This window comes from Caretta caretta, chromosome 9, assembly GCF_965140235.1.
Source record: "Caretta caretta isolate rCarCar2 chromosome 9, rCarCar1.hap1, whole genome shotgun sequence".
Taxonomy (NCBI): Eukaryota; Metazoa; Chordata; order Testudines; family Cheloniidae; genus Caretta; species Caretta caretta.
This window is the reverse complement of record NC_134214.1, coordinates 50,445,947-50,469,723: the sequence shown is the minus strand read 5'-3', so window position 1 is coordinate 50,469,723 and position 23,777 is coordinate 50,445,947. Positions and strand designations below refer to the sequence as shown.

The 23,777-nt window shown below is 51.4% G+C and overlaps 1 protein-coding gene across 6 annotated transcripts in view; it reads left to right on the top strand.

Moving 5' to 3' along the window:
- The window catches only part of DGKG (diacylglycerol kinase gamma), a 206,064-nt gene that overhangs the window by 83,338 nt on the left and 98,949 nt on the right, over nt 1–23,777 (top strand). For 5 of the 6 annotated variants that reach the window (XR_007358332.2, XR_012669917.1, XM_048863172.2 and 2 more), the window contains 6 exons: nt 8,701–8,777; nt 13,682–13,702; nt 15,829–15,994; nt 17,720–17,782; nt 19,576–19,833; nt 20,927–21,097. Coding sequence is in view for 4 of the 6 variants with exons in the window: in XM_048863172.2 (XP_048719129.2) it covers nt 8,701–8,777; nt 13,682–13,702; nt 15,829–15,994; nt 17,720–17,782; nt 19,576–19,833; nt 20,927–21,097 (756 nt within the window). In the remaining 2 variants the exon portion in view is untranslated. The remainder of the gene's footprint in view (nt 1–8,700; nt 8,778–13,681; nt 13,703–15,828; nt 15,995–17,719; nt 17,783–19,575; nt 19,834–20,926; nt 21,098–23,777) is intronic. The other variant, XM_048863173.2, reaches the window with a different exon arrangement.

Genomic DNA, 23,777 nt, shown 5'->3' with positions numbered 1-23,777 from the left:
AGTCTTTCAGAAAAGAGAATTCTTGTTCTCCAGCTAGCCCTACTCAGCATAACTCGGCAGTTGTCCATCATTTCTGTACTGGGTCGCCCCTGTCCCAGGAGCTGTCCTGTTTATCATAAGTCTGTCCTGTAATGTTGGCAGAACTGGCAGGGGGGTTGGTCAGGTCTGTTTTTCTCCCAGTGACCTTATTACCATGATTTAATCTTTCAGAGATTAGCCTAACATCATTTTTCAGCAGCCGTGTCACTGATTAGGGGACGCTGTCTCCAGAAACAAAGATGATTTTGTGGGCTTATTTCTACAGTGGCTGGCTTAGACCCTTCAAGTCTCTTCCGGCTTTCAGGCAATGGCAGTGTTTTCCTGTGGTATTCCGCTCTATTTTGATCCTGTGTGACTAATCCAGGTCATCTGAGCCCACCATGCCTCCTGGGGCCCTGAGACCAGAGCAAGGAGAATTAAAAGTAAACTGGCGCCCATTAAAGCGTTCTAGGAAGGAACTCTTCTTGAGTATTTATAGCTGCAGTGCTCATGAAAAGATCCTGGTCTGAAAGCAGCTCTGCTCCCTTTGCAGGGGCTGCCCACGGGCTCAGCGATTTTCCATCCCTTGGGGGATTAAGAGGAGAAACAGCTACAATGGCAATGTTCTGGCCCTTTAGCAGGACCTGCTTTGCATCACTAGTTGGAGGCTAGCCACTGCTTTAGGGCTGCTTGGCAGAAATCCCTCCTGCCTTCGGTTTAGGCAGCATCCGGAGGTGATAGTTTACTTCAGCTGCTCCAGAGTCGCTGGAGAAGCTCAGATCTTGATCCCTTCGCACTAAACTAAAGTTGTCTTACCCATTGTTTGGACCAAATCGCTGTCCCGTCCCCCCCACATTGAACCCATCCCCTGTTATCCCCCACACTGTTGCATCAGGTCTGGCTGCTTGTGACTGCTGTCAAGGCCTTGCCGAGCACTGGCATCGCTGAGCGAGAATCTGCAGGAGGAAATCCTTGTCAGATGGCCTTCTACACACAGAAGGGGACAATCTGGCCTAGACTTAGCCAAGCTGAGAATCTGGCCAGAGAAGGGGAAAGCTGTTATAATGCATTGGAGGGGGCTGAGTGAGATATGGCTATGGCAAGCCAAAGACTGACAATGGTTCTGGATCTGTGGCTGGTGTAACATGGGTACTGTACCCTCTCCCGGCATGCAGTGCTGTGCACCTTTGGTTCTCCCGCCAGTGCTCCTCCAGAGGCTCCTAGGCTGCTGAGGGGCTCTGAGGTGACTTGGGCCTCCACCTCAGTCATCATCCTTCCCCTTCCAGCTCTAAGAGAGTGTCCATATACCCACGCCCTTCTCCCATCACCCTCTGTCATGGCCCTCAGCGGTTGTCGTTCTGGGCCTCTCCAAGCTCAAACTGTCCTCTTTGATTCCTTGGCTGCTCAGTGCAGGCACCTCCCTTGTCCCAGGGGTGGATAGCTCCTCTCTGTACTCATCCATCCTCTTGGCTGTCCCCTCAGTGCCTTGGCCCCATTCTCAGGCCAAGAGAAAGGAAGATCCTTCTAGAACAACCTGCATTCATCTGGAGATGCCTCAGTCCCGCAATTCAGAGGAAAGCCAGAAACAGGGGAACTGGACCCAGAGTCCCTTTAAGGACTGGCTTAACGTGAGATAGCCAGATTACCCACCACCCTGCGCAGAGTAGCTAATTGTTCAATAAAACTGTTAAAAATTGTTCAATATGTAAAAGCTGCTGAGAAAAGCAAATTGGCTTTCCCTACATATGGAGAGCTGCACTGTATCTGGTTTTAAAGTTCGTTTCTATTAGGTCTTTGCAATAGCTTTACATAAGCCCTTTTCCAGAGGACAAATTGCAGGGGTCTAGAAAAATCTTCTCTAAAGAGGTAAAATATATTTACAGGAAAGTCTACAAAAGGGAACACTCTAGAGACAGGTCAGAAAGAGCAAAACATTCTTTAGTGAACACTTATCAAAAATGAAATTCGTAACTTCAGTTAAAGAAATAAAGACCAAGAAAGACATTAAGGAGAAACAAACAAACAAAACTTTGTAAAATACAGCTGATGTTTGGGAAGCAATGATGTATGTGGAGTATCCTCTTTCTGAATCAAGTTCTGCAGCTTCAGAAAGTGGGTTCTGTTTTATTTAAGCACAGACAATAAAATAACTATGATAATGCTAAGTCCAAAAAAAAAGATATGCAACATCTTCATTTTATTAATTGACGTTTGGCAAGAAATGGAAACTCAGAGATGAGTTTGATGGAGAAAATTACTAACCTTATCTATGTTAGCGTTATGGTAGTAATACCAGGGGAAATTGATATCTTACCAAAACTACGCATAGTCTCTCCATTCCTAGACCTCATTCTGTCTTTGTCCAACATTCCACAGCAGCAAAGGAAGTGTTTTGAGTACTAAAGGCCTTATGAATATGCAATATCCTTCCAATATATTAAGAGAAAAGTGGGTTGCAATCTGAGGCTAAAAAGGATGAGACCTTGACAGACAAATTCTCTGTACCAGCGAATTCAGAGAACTACACAAATCACACAATGTTTACTCAAGTTCTCATTTAAAGTACTTCCTATTTAAATCGTACATGGCCTTAATTTGACTGTTTGTTTTAATCTAGAGTACATTGTGCTACATTTTACTTTTATCTGAAATAATCCAACTTTGACTCTGGTCGGCCTGTTTATCATGTTTTATTGCAGAAAAAACATCACTAGAAGCTGGTAGTGGCAAAGAAGTACATTTTGATTTCTGGTCTGTTAATCTAACTGCTTTTTAAGCAGATATGGCCGGCTTGAAGTTGCCCAGGAAAATGCCTACTCCTCAGATTACTGGGTCCCCTTGCAAGTGCAGTTAACGCTGTGATAATCTAAAGCTCCAATTTCCTGTCTCCTCTCGGGGAGTGAAAAGGGCTCCCTTAAACTCCCAACTGGTACAAATAATTTTCCTTAGACAGACAGTTGAGCTCTATGGTGGCCAGGAGTTCTCTCGCTAGGGTTTTCTCTGGCACTCAGCAGGTGTTTGAGCCATACACAAATGCATGTACCCTCCCCATCCCCAGAGGTAGGGAAGGTTGGAGCCCCATTTGCATGACAGAACGTTTATTTAGCACGATGTCCTTGAGAGCCCTTGGATTGCAAAACATGGCATCTTCGGCCTAGTGCTCCCCCCAGCTCACAGCTGGTCTCCCCTGCCTGGGTGGTTCCTAGCCAGCTGTAAACTATCCCATTGATTTGCCACTCCGCCACGGTTCACTGACTGCACCGCTTCCACAGCCAGGCGACCTACTTCACCTCCTTTTGCTTTTAAGCTTCCCACGTTGCTATGAAGATCTTGATCCTCTGTAGTTTTACCCATGAGTCTACTTTTATCTGATGCCTGTGTGACTCCTTGTTACTTTCCTGGCTGTCTCCTCCCATTCAGCTGCAATGTCTGTCTCATCTTTTAACAGACAGCTCTTTTGCTAGACCTTGGTGTCACACCCAGACCTCACCTTGCTTGTGCTCCCAGACTCCTCTCCGTACCTGTCCTGTGAGCCCTCCACCTCATCTGCTTTCACCATCACTTGGCCTGGCCTGCCTGCGTGTGCCCCTCCCCCATTTCTCTGAAACCTCATTGTCTGACCTGTGCATCTGCCCAGCCTCCCCACAGAAGCCCCTCTTGTCTGGGCTGGGGAATCCCACTCACTCTTCATGCCCTCTTCACTTGGAGTCATTTCACTTTGTACTGTCCTCTGCTGCTCGTGTTAATCTCTAGCAGGGGGCAGTTGCCATGGGCATTTTTCTCCTGGCTGCTCTGGTGCTCGATCCCTCCCATGCAGGAGAAAAGTGACTTCCTCACACAGAAGCTGAGCGGAGGGAGGGGGCTGCCAAGTCTCCTCCTATAGCAGGCTCTTGTGCGGAAAGCTGGGGACAGAAAGGCTGTCCCCATTCCAGGTAAGAGTCCCCTCCCCTGACCCATGGAGCAGCAGGCAGAGAAGATTTGCTGCAGGATGTGGGATGGATGGAGGAGTGTGGTGCAAGGTGGGGAATGTGGAGGAGCTGCAGGAGTCAGTGAGGGGAGCAAGGTGTGATGCTGTACTCAGCAGCAGGGAGAAGGGGGAAAGGCTGGGTTCTGAAAGAAGGACTTAGTAGAACCTAGTGTAACCCTTCTGCCAGGTGGAGCCAGCAGCAACAAGGGCCGGGTTCAGTATCTTGGGGTTCCTTTTCAACAATACAACACAAAATTGGCTTGAGCCCCCACCCAATGACCTGGGACAATTACACACCACCCCCGGGTGCCTCTAAGAGGCAATACTTCCCCTCTCGCAAGCACAGAGTCTGAGTGTAGCAAAAACTTTTAATAAAAGGAGGGAATCAACTCAGCATTAATTTGGGGAAACACTGCAACAAGGGTTCATAAACACAAACCATGAGCAAAAGACCCACCCCCAAGGAAGTTGGGCAGTGTCCTTTTCCCCTCAGGGTCTTAAGTCCAGCAACCCAGAAGTCCCTTTAACGTGCCCGTTCCTTCTCTGTACCCCACTCACAGTTGCTGTCCTTGACCAGTGCAACCCCAGAGTTCAGAGGTTCATCCGCATAGTTCACCTCCCACCCTGTGTGGAGGGCGGGGGGGCGGGCAGGGGGGTAAGGAGGCACCTTACATGTTGCACTGCTTGGGCACTTGCTCGCCGCCCCAACGGCTGCTTACCACACCTCTGCGGGGCTCTGCTCTGGCTCTTTCCACCAGCTTCTCTGCTGGCTGTTTGCCACACCTCTCCACCAGCTGCCCACTCACCAAGGTGTCTTCAGGGTCCCCCCCCCACACACTTAACACAGCTCTCAGTGATTTCAGCTGTTAGTGGGGGATCCTCGCTGCTGGTGCACACTGGGCAGTCTCTTGCAACAGAGACACTGTCCCAAAGTAGATCTAACACTTAGACCTAGGTATCAGTGATTTCAGCTCTGTAGCATGTAACAAAACTCTCAGTTGAGTCTAAATTAGCTCTTTTATTATATCATTGAGAGAAGAAGGATCAAATAGTATCTAGGACCCACATATACAGCTACCAGCCCTCTCTCCACTCATTGGGCTTTGGAACCCAAGTCCCCTGCCCAGTGAGTGCCATTCAGCTGAGGATGAGTCCCTCCATTGGGTATGCCAGGTATAGTTCTGCTGCCCTCAGTTCACACAATAAGGACAACAACGCTTTATTATTCCTGCCCCAATAACAAGGAGACCGGGGATCCAACACCAGCCACAAGTGATCATTTGGGCAAGCAATCCCATCATGCTGAGCATCTAGACCGGGTGGATGTGTCCATGCAAACGAGATCAGTTTCTGAAGTATTTTTCCACGGCTCACCACTAGATGCTAGGGGAGAGTCCATTCAGATTCTGCTTACACCAGCATCAGTCTGGATGTTGGGAAAAAGTTACATGTAGCCTTGGTGTCAGGCTTGAAAGGCAACCAGGGAGCATGGGGCAGGACATCCTGGCCTGTTTCCCATTCCAGGGGGTCCTGAGTCACTCCTGGGTCAGATGTCTCATTGCGGGTGAGTCGCCTTCGATAGCATGTGCCACTGAGGAAAGCAAAAGGAGCAAATGCTGCCTTAGCAATGGCATGTGGACTCTCTCGCCTCTGGGCCACTTGCTGAGACTCTGCCCAGACTGTTAACTCACCAAGGGGCAGCACCAGCCAGTGGTGGCCTATCTATGCCGTGGCCGGGTGGTCTCAGGTTAGCGGTTAGTGGGAAGGTGTATGCATGAAGAAGACCACCATTCCAGCCAGCACCCTTACAGATGCTCAAAGACAGGCACCAGATAAGTATTCCTGTCCTACCAAGGGATTTCCTTAAAGTCAGGCTGGAGACGTGCAGGCCAGGCTCGTGTAGCAAGGTTGCAATGCCACTATCTGTGCTGTGCCTGTTTCTATGCTTTCCAGAGCAGCCGCTCTGCACCGTTCCCACACAAAGCTCCGCCCAGCCCGAACACCACAACGAGAACAATCATCCAGTCAGCACTGCCTCGGGGTCTCGCTGTGAAGCAGGATCTCCATTCTGCTTGTAGGCACCGTTCTCCCTCCTGGGCACCTGCTGCTCTGGGGATCCACTGCAGCTAGGTTTTTCCTCCTTGTCTGCCACGCATGGAGGCTCCTCCTTGTTTTGCCTGCCCTGTAGTGATGGCAGGTGGAGCTGGCCAGAGACCTGACAGCCTCACTAACTCCTCAGTGTGTCCTCTCCACTTGAAGTGGCAGAAGGTTCTGCTGGGCCTCTCTGGGCTCTATTTCCAGGCAGGCACTTTTTCTAGTCTTGTGTTGATTTTTCTCCCTCTCCTCGGTGCCCCGTAGCAGGGTGAGGGTTTCTGAGAACAGGAGTCTGCAGGAAACTCGTATGTGAGGAAAAACATGGCAGTGAGGCGGGCCCAGCTAAGATGAAAGGGGATTCTGCACGTGGCCCAGCTGCGTGGTGCTCCCACTCTCTGTCTGGCAGCTGTCAGTTCAGCATCCTTGAGCTTCCTGGATTGGTGTCCATATGCACTATTGTCAGATAGATACATTCAGTGGTTTGTGAGGCCTATGAACTGTTTGTTAAAGATCCCCTGTCCTGTGAAGGCTCCTTGTTTCGTGGGTAGAACAGCACAGTGCTTTGTTCAAGTAACATGCCGTGTGGTTACCTGGTCTTCAGTGTATTCTGTCAGCCATCACTTCAAAACAGATGTGTTGTCTTTGTTGGACGTGGGTTCTGCAGTCTCTCTTGCTGTTTTTCCTTCATTAAAACCTTTTACATGGTGGGGAAGGACAAAGAAAAGCAAAAACCCAACCAACCAAAACCACCCTCCAATCAGAGCAGGTTTGAATCTTGGCTCAGTTGTAAGGTTTTCTCCCCTTTGTGCAGAGTGGTTTCACTGCTGGCCACTTCCCAGCTGTAACGGGAGCCTTAGCGAATTGACTGACCCAGCTAAAATTTTTCCGTCTCTGAAGGGGGCAGCTGGCGCTCAACAAGACGCCACCCAGGGCATTACCCAATTTTGCATTACATTCCAGTTAGAATATCTCAATCTCTTGTGGAACATTCCTGCAGAGAGATGACGAGATTCCCTCCGACTGAGATCTGGCTTAATCTCCATGTTTTCTATATCCTTTACCTGCTTGTGCATTTATTATAGTGCCTTGGCTGCAGACGGCTACCCTCTTGTAATATTCACCAGCTAGAATGGATAGTTTGTCTTCCCAGCTTGGGACCCAGCTCCCCCTGCTGGCTGCACATTATGAAGCTAGAGCAGGAGGTTCAAAATAAGTAACTAGGAGTATGGAAGAAGAGGAATAACCCCAGTTGTAATGGGGGCTGGAGCAAGTGATGAGCTGCCAAAATCTTAACAACTGGTTCCCTCCTCATCCCATGAGGGGGTCGTTGCTCACCCCCGCCCCCGGGACTCCTGCTCCATCCAACCCCCCGTGTTCCTTGACGCGCCCCCCCCCCCCGGACCGCTACCCCATCCAGCCCCCTCCCCTGTCCCCTGACTGCCCCCAGAACTGGGCAGGAGGGTCTCGTGGGCCACCGTAGTGGGTGCCACCCAACCCCTAAGAGCCAGAGGCACCTGCCGGGGGGCGAGGTAGGGAGTCCTGGCTGTGCTTACCTAGGGCAGCTCCCAGGAAGCATACGGCAGGTCCCTCTGGCTCCTAGGGGCGAGGGAGCATAGCTGGGGGGGAGCAGGGGGAGTGGCCGCTCCCCCCACTGATCACATCAAAAGTGGCACCTTAGGCGCCAAGACCCTGGGTGCTCTGGGGCTAGAGCACCCATGGGGAAAATTTGGTGGGTGCAGAGCCCCCACTGGCAGCTCCCCACCCTGTGCCTGGCCCCAGCTCTCCTCACCTCTGCTCTGCCTCCTCCCCTGAACGCACCGCCCCGCTCTGCCTCTCCGCCCCCCCGGCTTCCCGCGAATCAGCTGTTCGGCGGGAAGCCTGGGAGGGCTGAGAAGCAGGCGGCTGCGGCTTCACACTCAGGCCGAGGTGAGCTGGGGTGGGGAGTGGTTCCCCTGTGCCCCCCCCCCGGGGTTACCTGCTGCGGCGCAGGCGGCTCTCCTCATGCCCCCCCCCTTTTCCCCCCCAGCTCACCTCCACCTCCCTGGGCCTGAATGTGAAGCCGTCGTCTGCTTCTCAGCCTGCCCCAGCTTCCCGCGCGAACAGCTGATTCGCGGGAAGCCTGCAGGGGGCAGAAAAGCAGAGCGGGGCAGCACGTTCAGGGGAGGAGGTGGAGGCGGAGCGGAGGTGAGGTGAGCTGGGGATGGGGCGGGGCAGGGCGGGGAGCTGCTGGTGGGTGTTCTGCGCCTAAGGCGCCACTTTTGGCCGGTTAAATTTAGAAGCCCTTTTAGAACCGGTTGTCCCTTGTGGAACAACCGGTTCTAAAAGGGCTTCTAAATTTAACAACCAGTTCTAGCGAACCGGTGCGAACTGGCTCCAGCTCACCACTGGCTGGAGCACCAGGTGCCTGCTCTAGAGAAGGGGAAATAAGTGGGTAAGTACATGGTACTGTTCCTAGCATGCTAGGCCTCTAGCTGTCCTATTTCTAAATGGGTGGCTTAATATCACTGGGAAAACTTGTGACATCAGAACTTGATGTGCTGCTAATGGTTTTTATGGCAAGCGGTGGAAGTCTGTTTCTTCATCAGCATCACAGTGCTTCATATATGGTTCTGTCCTCCTAGATTCCACTAAGAAACTGAAGGATGTCTTGGAAGAGTTCCAAGGGGACGGAGTTCTCTCAAAATATAACCCAGAGCAGGTAAGGAGGTTTATAACATCAGCATGTTACATATTCATCCCCTTCCAACAGGCCAGAAAGGCTGATAAGTGTGTCATAGCTACTGAGCTCATTGCACCTCTGCCCTCCCCCCCGGCCCCCACCCTGGTCTTTTCAAGCACATCGTGTCCCATGTCTCAGGCCTTGAGCCGTCACCTACCTGAGGATGGAGTTATGTGACTGTCCCATTCTCACACCAGGCTCTGGGCTGCAGTCATCCATGCATCAACTGCAATTACATCTGCAGGCCTGATGTATGTCGAGCGACTGGAGGTCTGTTCCCTCCGGGGCAATGACAGGGGTATCCAGTGACCACACGTTCTCCTGAAAGCAAGAGATCATTTATTTAGAACCAAAGCATTTAAGAGAAAACAGATCTTAAAAACAATAGCCAGTCTGTATGCATGCCTGCCTCTCCCTAAGGCTTACCATTCCCTGCAGCTGGCACTATCTACATTTCTGGGCATTGATGACAGAACAGGGAATGCGGGAGTTATGTTGGAAGCAGCTCAGTCACATGGACAGAGAAAACCGTACACAGGGTTTATTAAAGTCCCGTTGATTCAACATATCTGCATTCAGCTTCACTCTTTGCAAATGAAACACTCCCACCCCCGTTTTCTCCCTATATGTCTGTGCTCTCCCTAATGAAACCTGTCTCCGTTCCCCCTCAGACTCTCCAACCCCCACTCTTTAGCCATGAACAAGGCTGAGAAAATGGACTCTCCTAATGGACTAGGTCTGGGAAGAGTCTGTCCTTTGTAACATGTCTCCTGGGATGGCTGGGTTTTGTAGACGATGCTTTTTGAAAGGCTCGGATGAGAGCCAATAGAACAGAGCCTTTAGCAGATGTTGTAACTGTAAAGAGCTCAGGGATGTTTGATTAGAATCATTCGAAGCAAGGTGATTAAGAACAGGCAGTGGGTTGTCCTCAGCTAGGAGAGGCAATGAAAGTGGCAGAACTATTCAAGAACGCAACAGGATCCAGAGCCAAAGAACACAAACTGACTTTAGACAAGGAGCCAGCACAGAGGGAACTTCTTGTCTCTGAAGGTAATTACCACATGGAACAGAGCAACAAAAGGCATCACTAGGAGCTACGCTTGTGAGCCTATTAAAGAGTGGCGGACAGGCACTTAGGAGAAAACAAACCATTGTACAAATGATGTGTGGTGGGTGGACCTCAGTGAGTTCTAACTGCTTCCTGCCTAGGGCGCCTTTGGCTGTTCCTCTCCTATGATGTGTCTTTCACAGTGAGTCTATCCCTCTTACACAGAGAGGATCGCGTAGGTGTAATGCATTCTGGGGAAAGTAGTGTAATGACTAATTACATTTAAAACGTCTTCAAAGCACAGATCAGCTGTGGGAGAGGGGGAGTTGACCCAAGATAAACATTTCCTCCACCATCTCGTTCGTAATTTAGTAAACAAAGTGCTGCTTGTCACACACCTTTCCTGCCATTCTTGAGGGAGCTGTCCTGGGACCCACATCAAACCCCTTCCTCCCACCCATGCTGGCACCTTCAGGGTAAAGCTTAGTGGGTTTGCTCACTCCCATAGCATCTTCAGAGATATCCTGGCAGACTTGCTCCTCCCACTCCTCTCAGTGGCCCCCATGTGGTCCAGCTACTCTGGCTGTTTCAAAATAGAATTGCCCTTTGATGCTTGTGGCCCAGAGACGACAGGGACATATGGGCTGGGCTTTAGAGATGGAGACCTTGTGAGTCGTCTAGTCTGCTCCTGAGCAAATACAGGATTGTGTTCTACAGAACGCTCCCTAGTACTCAATTCAGCCCACTTTTAAAATGCTCAGGCGATGGGATTTCTACTACTTCCCCATGGAAGTTAGACACTGGCAAGTGTACAGTGGGGAAGAACCCTTCACTGGATGAATCATTCCTGGTTAGACCCCCCTCAAGTTCATTTCTTCTCCACTACTGGTATTTTTACCCTTCCACGGCCTATTAACCCCTCTCCCGTCAGCTATCACTTAGCCATGCGATCTACTTTGGATTCAGTTCTCGAATCTTTCCACATAAATCAGTCCCTCCAGCACCCTAAGGACTTTGTTGCGCTTCTCTGAACTCCATTGAATTTGTCAGTATCTGTCTGACCCTGAGGTCTCCAGGACTGCAGCATGCCAGATGAAGGGGCAACAGAGCTGCCTGAGAAGGTCCTTCACCTCCCTGCTCTGTGAATGGAGCCCATCACTGGCCTTTTATGCAACTCCATACAGTTGGGAACTTCTGTCTAATTTGCTGCCCACTATCTCTGCCAGCACTTACTACTGAACTTGCTCTTACTTTCTGCACATGGATGCTGGCCTCATTATTTCCCACGTGTTGCACTTTATTATTTTATGTTTTTCTTGCCAATATTTCTAGTTATTTCTCTGCCTCTCTGGTCTTCCCACTTCAGGGGATAGATGAACATTAATTAAAACTGGACGGAACATTGACCCTTTCAGCATGCTTCTAGATCCCTCCCTCTCCTGATTGATGCAGCTCATTGCTATTTGTCATTCATGACACTCAAAGCGGGTCCTCAGAGGAACCACAGGAATCCATAGTTTCATGGTGGGGGATAATCTCGGGAGAGGCAGAGCTAGTCAGTCAGCTACTCCAAGGCAGGCTAGTTGCCCAAGCTTGGTGTTTTCTGTTTGAGTTGAGGTTTATGTAAATCCTGCGTCCTTTCCCTATATCCTGGGGACATTAAGGTCCTTGAATAAAGCCTTGTAGAAACCTGGCTTAGCAAACCACTTCGTTATTGGACCAGCTACCCCATTCCATCAGCTTCCCCTGCTTACTTGTAATTACCAGCTAACCTAGTCAGTCCACTGATTTTTCCAATAGATTCTTTGCATCTGCCAAGGTATTGGCACCCAGCTTAAACTATCTGCCACTTTTCTGCCCAAAAACCTGGCTCAGACCTTACCTATAAAAGTATGAACAATAGCATCGGGGAGACAAGGAACCAAGTAATTTGCACCCTCCGCTCTGGTGACTCACACTTTGTGCTCCTAGGTAGTTACAACAATGCCTCCAGAATCCCATTGGCATTGTTTCTATGTGTGTTGCTGTAAAATGTTGTTTGAGCAATAGAAGGTAACCGCATGTGCACTTCTGGGTGATAATAGCGTGCTGCTGGTAATGGAATAATATAGCCAAGGGACTTCACTCACCTTAGCAGTACAATCGGTGACTGCACTGATTCATGTTTTATTGCAACTAGGGATGGGAAACTTATTTACAAAGAAGAAAACTCCCCCGCGGAGGGCCAGATCAGCAGCTGATGTGAACTGGTGTAGGTCTAGTGACTGCAGTGCAGATTTGTCAAGTGATATCAGCTGAGGAGCCAGCTCTGAAGGTCCATTTGCTGCCCCGGATAGATGATTGCTCAGCGCCATTCGGCCGCTGTGGCGATGGGAGGTATAAATACCAAGATGAACATAAAGCTCCATTTGTGTTCACAATTTTAAGATCATTTTGTGACATTCTCATTAGCTGACCTGCAATTCCATCAAGACAGATAAGAGTTCTGGATGTGCCAACAGTGGCATAAGCCAATGAGAAATACATCCCCATATGCCAGGTCCGAGAGGCCAGGGTGAAAGGATGGCCACCCTTCGGTTGGGCAAACATGTCCTCTTCCTTAGTACACCCCTTAAAGCAGCAGTTCTTGGCTTTCTGTTATAACTTGGGGTCACCATATGGAAAAGTTCCAGGACCATCACCCATCTAGCCATGAAGGAAAGAAAGGTGGTCTCGACCCCATCGGAGGCCACAAGTTCCAAGCTGAGAACCCCTGACTCAAGGCAAGCCTTGCTGTCCCCATGGTGGATCAAGAATGGTGGTGTCCAGCTCTGTGGTCATCTTTGCTTTCTGGACCCTTCTGTCTAGCTGGCAGATGTTTTCCCTTTCCCTCCCTCCCTCTTCCAAGCTGTTGTTACCCCAGCCCATCACTGCTTCGGCTCATCCACCCACCATGCCAGCCGACTGTTTTCTCATCTGTCCACTTCGTCTTCTGACTTCTCCTCCTCATGGCTCCCTGCTCCTCTCATTACCGCAGCTTTCCCCCTTGCTCCTTCCCCTCTGCCCTTCCTCCCTTCATTCTGTCTCTCCCCTTCACCTTCTGACATTCTACTCCATCCTGCAGTCACCACCTGCAATTACCCCTGGTGCTTGGCCTGTAGCCTCACTGCTGAGTGCTGGGCCTGGCACTCTCTTCCACATCTGGGTGTTGGGCAGGTCAATGCCTGCTATGCCCAAAACTACTCCAAAGTTCTGCAGGAGCGAGGCAGCTGCCAACACATGACTGGGAGCTCCAGCCTGCTAGGCCATTCCACCCCACCACACTGAGGCAGTGTAGTGTAAAGCACAGGGTTGGGGTAGGGGTTCCTTGGGAATAGCAGCAGAACCACCAACTGGTTACTTTTGTAGTTTAACTCTTTAAAGGCCTCTCTTTCCCACTTCCCAGCATCACCAACCTCAAACAGTCACAAAGCGTAAGCCAGATCCCGGAAAATCATGAGATTAGCTTAAGAGTCATGCGATTTTTAAAACGAACATTGGATTCTTTTTATTTTCCTCCCAGCTTTCGCGCTTTTAGGGCACACTCGGGTCATATTTTCAAGCTTTTCTCTGCAGTGGTGAGGACTGGAAACTTCCCTTGCTTATAAATGAAAGCTAAGATTCTCCTGCAGTCTCTTGACTCTGGCAGGTGGGGCTTTCAGAAAAACCCCACATAGCCTGAGACTTGCAAAGTAAGGTGGCAACGCTGTTCCCTGCACAGCATGTCTCTGGGCGTACGCTAGCACTGCCAGGGATCCTGCCCTCCTGCCGCTCACTAAACTCTCCTCTCTGTTTTCTCTGCTCTCATCTGCTGCAGAAGCAAGATACCCTGAACCAAGTAAGAGACCTGCCTTCTCCCCGTGGTGGGTGGTTGTGGTTAGGCTATTAGCTTCGGCTTTGCATGCTGGCTTCCGCACACTCAGCTAGGAGTCCCAACAGGGTAGCCATCACCCAGCTGCGCACCTGTGGCGAGCAGGTCCCCACTAGTTTTCCCCTTTAGCGATGGGAGGTGGCGAGGGGTGCACCTGACAGGTATCTCTCCCACTGCCAGAAGACCTCTGAAACGATGACAGACAGCTGCGGCCTTTCCCAGGAGGGAAGTTTGATATTTCCCTGCCAGGCCAGAGATGGGTCTGGGTACCCCTCCACACTACCCAGCGTGGGTATAGTCCCATCTTGATGGGCCAGGGAATCCCATCATATAGCTCTGTCCATAGTGTTCTGCAGAGCCAACATTAGCCCTTGCGCCACAGTGTCAAGCGATATCGTGGATGTGCCGAAATCACTGAATATTGAATATTGGACAAGCCCCTTAACTTTCCAAAACTATCCATGGAAATGGCTGTGATTGCACGTCACTCTGGCAGGAGCTATCGGCTCTGCCGCCCAAGTGCACAGAGGTGTCCAGACCTCAGTGCCACAGGCACATTGCTGTGAAATGTTAGGCTGAAGGTCTGTGTGGGTAATGAATGCCTGTGTAGCTCAATTCAGAACGCTCAGTTTGAGCAGTGCTGGGGCTGAGATGTGCCATGCACAGAGGCAGGAGACTTGAGGGTTTGATTTAAAAAGCTAAGTGGCGTGGCCTGCAGTCGGGGGATGGTCGCCGCAGGTGGACTGAGCTAGCTGAGAGCAGTAAAGTTGCAGCAGCATGGACCCCAGACTCTGACCAGCCTGTGCTGCAGTGCGGTCACTGCTCTCGGGACGCGAGCTAGCTCCATCAAAGCTCACTGCCCTCTCCCCGCATGCTGCACTAAGACCCCATGGAGACATGCTGGATGGGGACCCACCACACCTCTCCCCACGTAGCCTCTCCAAGAGCTCTCCTGGGGGCTGAGAACAGGGGGGAGAAACGTCAGCTCCTGCAGTAGATTTTGTGGGAAGTAGTAAGTGCCCTGCCCCTCCGTAGAGCCCTGTTCAGCTCAGTGCTGTGTGCAATGGCAGCGCGGGAGAATGGCACCACGACAGGCAGAGTCCGCATGGACAAGAGCAGGGCATGGCTCCCCTTGGCGTCTCCATCCGTGCCATCAGCTCTCCACTGGCACCGCCAGCGCGGGTACCAGTCAGATCCAGCCATGCTGCGGGCAGGTGATGGGCTCGTGTCCACCAGGAGCTGAGAGGAAGGGGGCAGTTAGCATTCACTCCCTTTCACTGGTGTCAGCATCCAGCCCCAAGAGGGCTTGTGAGAAGAGGGAGGCTGGCAGCTTCCCAACATATGCTCACATTTCTCCAGTGCAGCTAATGAAAGGGAAGTCTCCTGGGCTTGGTGACCTGCTTCCTGCTGTGGCCAAGGAGCTATGCAACACCTCCTCTCTGGGCCGGTAGAGAGCAGGGATCATCTCCCTGTGCCCCAGCACGGAAAGGGCAGCCGGGAATACGTCTGCATGGTCAGGAGGAGGGAGCTCAGGCAGAGTTGTGCTAGCTGGGAGGGAAGGGAAGGGTGGCATGAAGCCATTTCCCCTTTCCAGTCCCTGTAGTGTAGCCCAGCAGAGAGGCTCCTGGCTGGCTGGCATGTGAGCTGTCGTGCCCATGGAGGGCCTGGCCTCAGCGCTTTCAGGGCAGGAGTCTGGGTGTGGAGGAGTTAAAGCAGTCACACCTGATGGCAGGTTAAATTCTGGCAGGGGTTGGGGGAAGTACCTCCCACAAACCAAGCTCCATCCACAAGACCCCGCTCACAATCCTGTAGATGTTCAAAATGGGATTGTGCATGTTCCAGCAGGCTTGTGGGGCATGGCTTCCCCAAGGGCTCCCCAAGCAGCTCCCAGTTTCCTACGCCTCTGGTGCAGACACTGGCAATGGCTGGAAAACCCTTCTGCCCTTTCCCATCAGCATCTCAGAAAGAGCCCTGCCTGGCACATACTGTGGGAAGCAAACCGTCCTGTGGAAACCATGGTTTGGAGCAGAGCGCAGGCAGCTCTATGGGTGGGCAGGGCATTTCTAACAGCATCCTGTGTTTCCCCTCCGTAGCCCATTGACTACGAGGGGTTTCGGCTCTTCATGAAGACATACCTGGAGGTGGATATTCCTGAGGAGCTTTGCCAGCACCTCTTCATGTCCTTCAAACGCAAGATCTGCCAGTATTCCCCAGAGTCTCGGCAACAAGGTTCCAGCATCTCACAGCTCAACATCCTGGGTAAGCAACATCTGGCCTGCTCCTGCTCTCCTGTCTGCTCTGCACGCCAGCAGCCGACATGGGGCATGGGCAACTCATGACATGGTGTTAGGTTAGAGATGGAAGTCAACATCCTTTACCGGGTGGCATCCACTGGCCTGTGATAGCGGGGCTCAGAGTAGATGATCTAATGGTCCCTCTAGCCTTACACTCTAGGAATCTTGTGTATTGGAGGCGTCAGGGTATCTGACAGCAGTTCTTTTTCACCCCTCTTTAATACTTCAGTAACATACCCAAATGGCTGCCCTTACGTGGCCACGTGCATCACAGGCTGCTGGGAAGAGGTTCGCTCCCAGTGGCTGGAAGGGACCCACAAGTTGCTTAGGTCTCCAGTTTGCCTGACTGTAAATAGTTAGAATCTGCTGAAGAAGAGCCAGTTCCAATGACCTCCCGCCCTGCGAACAGAACTGTGCAGCTGGCACACCTATGGTCTGGGCAGCCTCAGTGTGTCTCTGTACTGCGCCCACAGCCAGCGTGCCGCGGCCCTCCTGCCTACACTGAGGTTCCGCATTGCTGTAGTATCTAAGCAGCTTCCGCGTACAGTGGAGGGGCAAAGCGAGAGCCTTGGTGAGCATCGTGGAGTCTCTGGTTCTCCTCCTTTTTCAGGGTATGGAAAGCTCTTTCCCTTGGGTATGGTTGGGTGTGCTGATGTTGTGAATGTCGGACTGTTGACAGTGGAAAGGCTTCCTCAGAGAAGAGAGTGTTGCAGTGTTTCCTAAAGATCGTCAGACTCTGGCCTGGCTTGGCCTCCCCTCCTCTGGGAGATTGTTCTGTAGCCAGGCCCTGTGGCAAAGAATGCTTTATCCCTAGCTCTTGTGCACTTCTCCCTGAGCTTTGGGACTGTGTTGTCCCAGAAGAGTGCAGCTGTGGTGGTGGTCTATACGTGAAAACATGGTCTCTGCTGTAGCTGGCACCTGATCTAGGATGAGGACCAGGCAGTGGGAGCAGAGTGGAGGGACTGGAGCACAGGATTTAAGTGCTCACAGTGGCCTCCATCATGGGGAGGCCGGGCCAAGGTATGTCAGCTGGAGCTGCAGCATTGTTTCCCCATTCAGCCTCAGAGACATGGACAGTGACTGCAGACACCATATGCCCTAGTAACCAGCATTCATCCCACAGATTAAGATAGTGTGGCCCTCTCAGGACTGGGGTAGGTGGGTGCAGCATTTGCCATTGTGCAGCCCAGGGTAGTGGCTCTGGGTGCCAGTATGTGCCGTGTATCCACACCTGCCCAGTGGGATTGGCTAGTGCAATGTGATATTAACAAGGGGAAGTACCTCGCTCCCAGAAGTGGGTAGTGCCCCCTAGGGCTCCGGAGGAGATAAGCAGGCAGAGGGAATGCAGCATGGTCCTATCACAGCTCCTCAGGTGGGAACATCTGACTCCCAGTGCCAAATTATTACGCTAATTTTATGTCTGTAAAGTTAATATCTACCGTAATTAATAGAGTATCCTCCACCCAACACCAGTGTGCGCATGTGGCTCTGAAGGAATACGCAGATCCGTGATGAGGTGGCCATGGTCGAAGTATTTGTCACTAAATGCTTTGCTTCCTTGACTTTTTCCCCAGGAAGGGGAGGTTGGATAAAAGATGGGGGTGTGGACTACTGCACTATTTCTCATAGAGCTCCAATGAATTCAGATACATTCAGTGTATTTATTCTTTTGCTTCTCTTACATGCTCAGAGCCAAAATCTATTGATGCGGGCATCTCCATCCAGACTGAAGTGGCCTGTGCCCCCGTCACAGGTACCCACTGTGTTTGTGACTCATGGCATGATATATGGAATCTCAGCCCAACTAAAATGGGAGGGAAAACAATCAACTGACAGATACAAACCAACAAGCTTCCACCCAGCCCGAATTCCAGCTTTGTCTCCCTTGTTCGCCAAGGACCGACACCTGGCCACCCCCCCCCCCGCGCCAGTGGCTGGCCTGGAAGGGTTGGCATCCAGGGTTTTGTATGTCTGTGTTGGTATGTAGTGCAGGGAAATGGATTACTCAAGTCAGTTGAGTGCAGAAGAAGAAGGTGAGTGTTATTCTTTAACCTGGCCAGGTCCTTTCCCAACTGCAATCAGCACAACGAGGGGTGCTGATCTGTTTCAAGTGCCCACTAGGCAGCAACAGGTCTGGAATGGATTGTTAAATCTCATATGCAGGGAGCTCCATAGAGATGGGGGCCTGGAGCGCCAAGAAACACCTGCAGATGGGGCCCAGAGGTCCAAGGAATCCTCTGACCTGTGCTGGGACTAATGTGAAAAGCTGGTTTAGAAAGGAGATGGAATTTCATCACCCCAGTGACTCCTTCTGGCCAATTAATAGCACATCAGAGAGAACCCAGCTCAAAGGCCGGGGAAAGCAGCGGCAGTGTGGACCCTTTTATGTGTGGAATCAGGGCCCAGTTGGCAAGGCCAGGCTGAATATCCCCCAGGCAGTGATTCCCAGGTGTCTAACCAGCTAGAACCAACTGTCTAGGTTCCAGCTACCTAGGGACACGAGAATCTGTCTGTAGGTTTAAGTGTCCTCTAGAGTGTAAGGGAGCATTATTTCCCTGGTGGTGGTTGTAGGGGCCTATGGGATAGCGTGGGGCATGGCATTCTCTGTTATTTAGCCCCCTGGATTTTCCTGTTACAGTCTGTAGGACTTTTCCATGGTGGCCTTTCATCGCCAGCCTAGCTGCTTCTCATGTTCTCTGTGTACAGCTCCCCCTCCCATAGTGCCTATTCTCTGCTCCCCCAGCAGCACAGAGCCCCATCGGTCTTGCCCCTTTCCCTCCCCGAAGAACCCTCAGGTAAGTGGAGAGAGAGGCGGAACGGGGACTCCTCAGGAGACCAGCCTGGAAAACCCAGGATGGGAAGCTGGTGGATCAGCCAGTGTCCCGGAAGCATGTGGTGGGCAGCTGCTCTGCGCCCAGCTCTGCTCCGGCTCCTGGAGTCAGGGGTATGTGTGAGAGGGGCAGCGCAGAGAGCCAGGAGCATGCCCTGGAGAGAGGAGCCTGCCCTTGGTGGCCAGAAAGGGATCAGCAAACTGAGGGATGTGAGGCAGCCCTCATCAGTGGGAGCCCCAGGGCGAAGGCCAGAGCAGCGGGAGGTGAGGGGGAGGGGAGATTCCCAGGGGTTGTTTTTCAGATCACCCAGGGAGATTCCATGGAACCTCTAGAACTGTCTGTCCCTCGGTCAAGTGGGATGACCCCTGGGGAGGGGGCAGAGCTCCAGATCCCTCACAAATGGAGGGAGTGAAGAGTCCAGATGCTGCTGCCCTTGGGAGATCCCAGGGGATGAACCACAGCCCTGTTTGCGATTTCACACTGGCCTGGGGACTGGCTAATGACTCCAGAGGGCAGGGCAAGCGTGTGTGCTACACAGCCTAGGTGTGTTGCCCCAGGAGTGGCTTCCCCAGATGGGTTCTCCAAACCTGGCGCTGTCCAAGCCCCAGCAGGACTCTGGGCTCCTTTGGTTCAGCCCGGAGCCACCTTTAGGGACAGTCGGGTGGGTTTGGGGCATTGATGTTATACTTTCCACATTCCTGTGTTTGCCTTTCAGGGATCAATGGGAAAACTCTCTTAAGTGCCCTGGGAAGACACACTCCTGACTCCAGGAGCTCCCCCTCTAGCCTCGCAGACCAGCAGTCCGCTTCTCTGACCCCTGCACTTCTAGCCAACACCAGTGCCCTTGGGAACACCTCTCCCAACTGGTCCAGGTCCTCCTCTCAGAAATCCACTGCTGGCACCCCCTCTGCTCACAACTCATCAGGCTCCTCGAAGATTTCCGCTGGGGCTGTGCTCAGCCCTCAGTCCCCAGGTGAGCTTTGCTGTGGGCCTCTGGCTCAGCCTGCAGGCTCCTTGGCTTTGCCTGGCCTCTCATAGGGATAAGCTGACAAAAGCCAGAGCTTTCTTTCCTCATCTTCCTGCCTAGAGAGGAAATGCAGATAAATGGGACCAATCTGGCCACAAAGACAGCTCGGTGCTTCCAGCAGAGCTCAGGGTCTGTACCAGTTCTCTCGGCTGCTGGGAGAAATGGGGACATTGACTCTGGGACTCTTAATTTGTGGGAGAGTGTCTCAGAATCAAACCATTGCACAGGGGAGCGATGGATGTTTGGAAGCTGGGTTCTGTGAGGCAATAGATCTCTCCTGGGGATGTTCTCTGGGTGGGGATTTGATCCTCTGAATGCTGAGCCAAGCGAGTTATGGATGATGCGCAGTCTGTCTGATCCCAGCAGGAGCAGCAGTTCTATAGCAGTGGGGGCCAGTGCATCTTAGCACCTTTGCTTGTGACTTGAGCCATAAGTCTCCAAACCCACGGAGACGCCATCCGTCAATGTCTTAATTACATAGCAGCAGTGGTCCCAGAGTAAAAAAACTCTGTCCTGAGTTCCACAAGGAAGAGGAGGGCAGGAAATATCCCCAGCTCCAACAATCTGTGCAGGGCCAGGCCCTGCTGGGCTGCATGTTGAGAGTGTCCGATCTGAGCCCTGGCAAGCCTATGAGCTGCCTCTCCCTTTTATTTTAATTTCCTCCATTAACTCTGGAGTGTGGTGCAGAGAAGAGCATGTGGTTCAGGGACCAGCATGTCCTATACAGCCTAGCCCTTGGCCTCTGTGAAGCCTGCCAGAAGGTCGGTCTTTCATCCACGGGTCATCGATCCTCTAGTAGCTGAGAGTCATGCCAGCCAACAGCTGTCTGATGGTCTCTGTGAAATGAATTGGCATCGTGGAAGCACAAAAATACCACAAGATGGGATGTTTTTATACATTCTGTTCATATTCTCTCAGTCCTACCCATGGAACTGAGCACAAAACGCCTTGGCGAGGGGTCAGGTCATGTGGGAAAAACTGGGAAGGGTGGAGTTGGCATTTTTGGGGTGGCCTTGCATTTTCTCCTCTCCTCCCACAGGCTCACGAAGCCTGGAGAAGAGGTTACCGTTCAGTCTGCGCAAGACCCACAACTCCCTGAAAGCGGCCAATCAGCACCTGCCAGCCCTCGTGTCTCAGGTAGCCTACCTGAAGGACATCGTCTGCTACCTGTCGCTGCTGGAAAGGGGCCGGGCTGAGGACAAGCTGGAGTGTAAGTGCTGGTGGACACGGAGAACACGTGAGCCCAAAGTACCAGAGACGTGGCTCCGGGAGACTTGTTTAAAGGTGGGGCTGGGTGGGGAGAGCTGGGAGGACTGGTTCAGAAAGGCTGTTCTGTATGGGTCACTGGGAGAAGGGAGAAAAGACTGTGAGGGCGGGGAGAGTCTTGTGTTCCCAGCTGGCCCACCCACTCCGTGTGACCCTAGCAAAGTACCTGACTTTGCTGTAACCTGGACTAAGGCAAAATGCATCTGAGATGAGCTTTTCTGGAGCAATAGCAATATTTAAAAGAGAAAACAGCGGAAACTTCAGTGTTTGCCATAGTTCTCCTGTCACTCGTATGTCTGTTTCTGTCAATGATGCAATCAGTGTAGTTGTAGCCATGTCAGTCCCAGGATGTTAGAGAGACAAGGTGGGGAAGGTCATATCTGTGATTGGGCCAACATCTGCTGGTGAGAGAAACGAGCTTGCTAGCTTACAGAGACTCCTGTCCCCAGTGAAGCACTGTGTTGTGATGGACTTATTAGAGTGGTTGCACACCACTGCCCTGTACTGGATGGAATCAGGATTGCATTACTGTCACAGGCTAACGGCTGAATCAGGCCTTGTCTACATGGGAAAATTTTACCAGTTATACTGGCATAGTTATAACCCACCATGTGGACACTCCTATTCCAATAGAAATGTGGCTTCATTTGGTTTAGCTTAAGCCTCCTTCCCAAGAGACACAAGCTAAACTAAGATAGACTAAAGCCTCTCTTATACCAGTATGAGCATATCCACATAGGCAGTTATAACTTAATGGGTTCAAATTCACACCCTAATTTGTGATGATAAACCTGTCCATGCAGACAAGGCCTTGGTTTCCCTCAAGAGGCTGGGGTCTGTGTTGTTTACAGCTGGAGAATCTGAGTTGCTATGTTGTCCCAAGAGGCCATGGTGTGTGTGGGCCAGTGACAAGGATGACGGTCGATGTGATCTCAGATGTGTGACTCCATGAAAGGAAAACTCCAGATTATGACAGTAAAGAGCAAATCGCTTTGCTGATCTCAGGGAAGTGCTTCAGTCCAGAATACTCTCTCATTTTTAGTTTTTTAAAGGCAGTTTGGGTTTGACTTGCATATGAAGAGCAAGGCCCTATGACAGTCCCTGATTAATGGTGTGTCTTTGATTTCTGCCCCCCTTTGCTTCCCAGCTCTTTCAGACCAGTATTCTAATCTTCCAGAGCATCACTGCTCCCATGCCTCACCTCCCCACCAGAGTGGGTGAAATTTTTCCAATTTTGATGAAATTTTAAAAAGCAGCAAACTCCTCCACCCATGCCCCTGTTCTTCATCCCACTGCACTCAGCCCTCAAAGCCACCTCTCTTCTGGGGAAACCGTCTGACCTGGGACCTCCATTCTGAAGAGGCAGCAAATGGAGACAGAGATAAGAGGCGCACCATTCTCCAAGGGACAGTGCAGGTTCAAATCTGCAGATATCTGCTTCATATTCACAGATGCAGACGTCTGTGGACCATGTCTGCAGATTGCGGATCAGATTTGGATATAAATTTTTTATCTGTGCAGGGCTCTAGTTTTCTGTCTCCATTTAAATCTTGGGCTTTGCCTGGCAATGAAAGAAAGAAATGCTGGATTAGCTAGACATATCCATGTTTCCCCAGTTTGTTTTTTAGCAGCTGGGACTTCACCAATGGCAGTGCTAAATGGAACTGGTTGGGACTTTTCCTTCAGAATAATTTTGTGATTGAAAATACAGTTTCAATCCAATTGAAACTATTTCAGTTTGTTAAACTGACCTGAAATTAAATGTTTTAGGTTAGTTCAGCATTGACTATGGTGGCTCAATGCTTTGTAGGAGTTGTAGTTCATGGCTGGGCTCCTTCACTGGACTACATCTCCCATGATGCACTGTAATCTCTCATCTGACTGAGCTGCATGGTCCATGATGAAAGTCCCATGGCTACAGGTGCATCATGGGAGATGTACTCCAACCAGGGAGTCCAGCCCATGAGGGAGAATGGGGGCAAGAGGCACCTGAACTACAATTCCCATAAGGCATTGTGGCAGTCTGGGCAGACACAGTTTGATACCAAACTGACTTGAAATGATGCCAGTTTCAAATTTTTGAATTTTTTTGGAACTTACACTCTGCACGGCAGCTCTCGGGTCCTCAAACCCATTGGGCCCAACAGCCAAAGTGCCTTAAATGTTCACCATTGAGTCATGGTACACCAGGCACCAGTGGCATAGCTAGGAATGGAAATTTGAGTGGCCCCTGACTTTTGGGTGGGTGGGCAATGACAGACAGTGCTAACTCAGCTTATCCTCTGACACCGTGCCCACTCCCTAGCCCAGGTGCCCCCCGCCAGACACAGGGCTGCCCCTGCCAAGCTGGGCACGTGCATGGGATGGCTCAGAAAATGGCAAGGCAGAGCTGCCAGAGCGTAGGTTTCTGAAGGGCGGACGCCTAGCTCCGTCCTGGATTTCAGGTGCCCGAGTGACGCCTCCAGACTGCTATGGCAACATTACAGCCCTGCTCAGATTTAGGTGGGCCTGGATGGTAAGTGGGTGGGCCATGCCCCACCCAGACCCACCCATGTCTACGCCCCTGCCTGGCACATTGCCAGGTGCTGAATGAGAGGAAGGATTGGGGCAGGGCCGTGATCGCA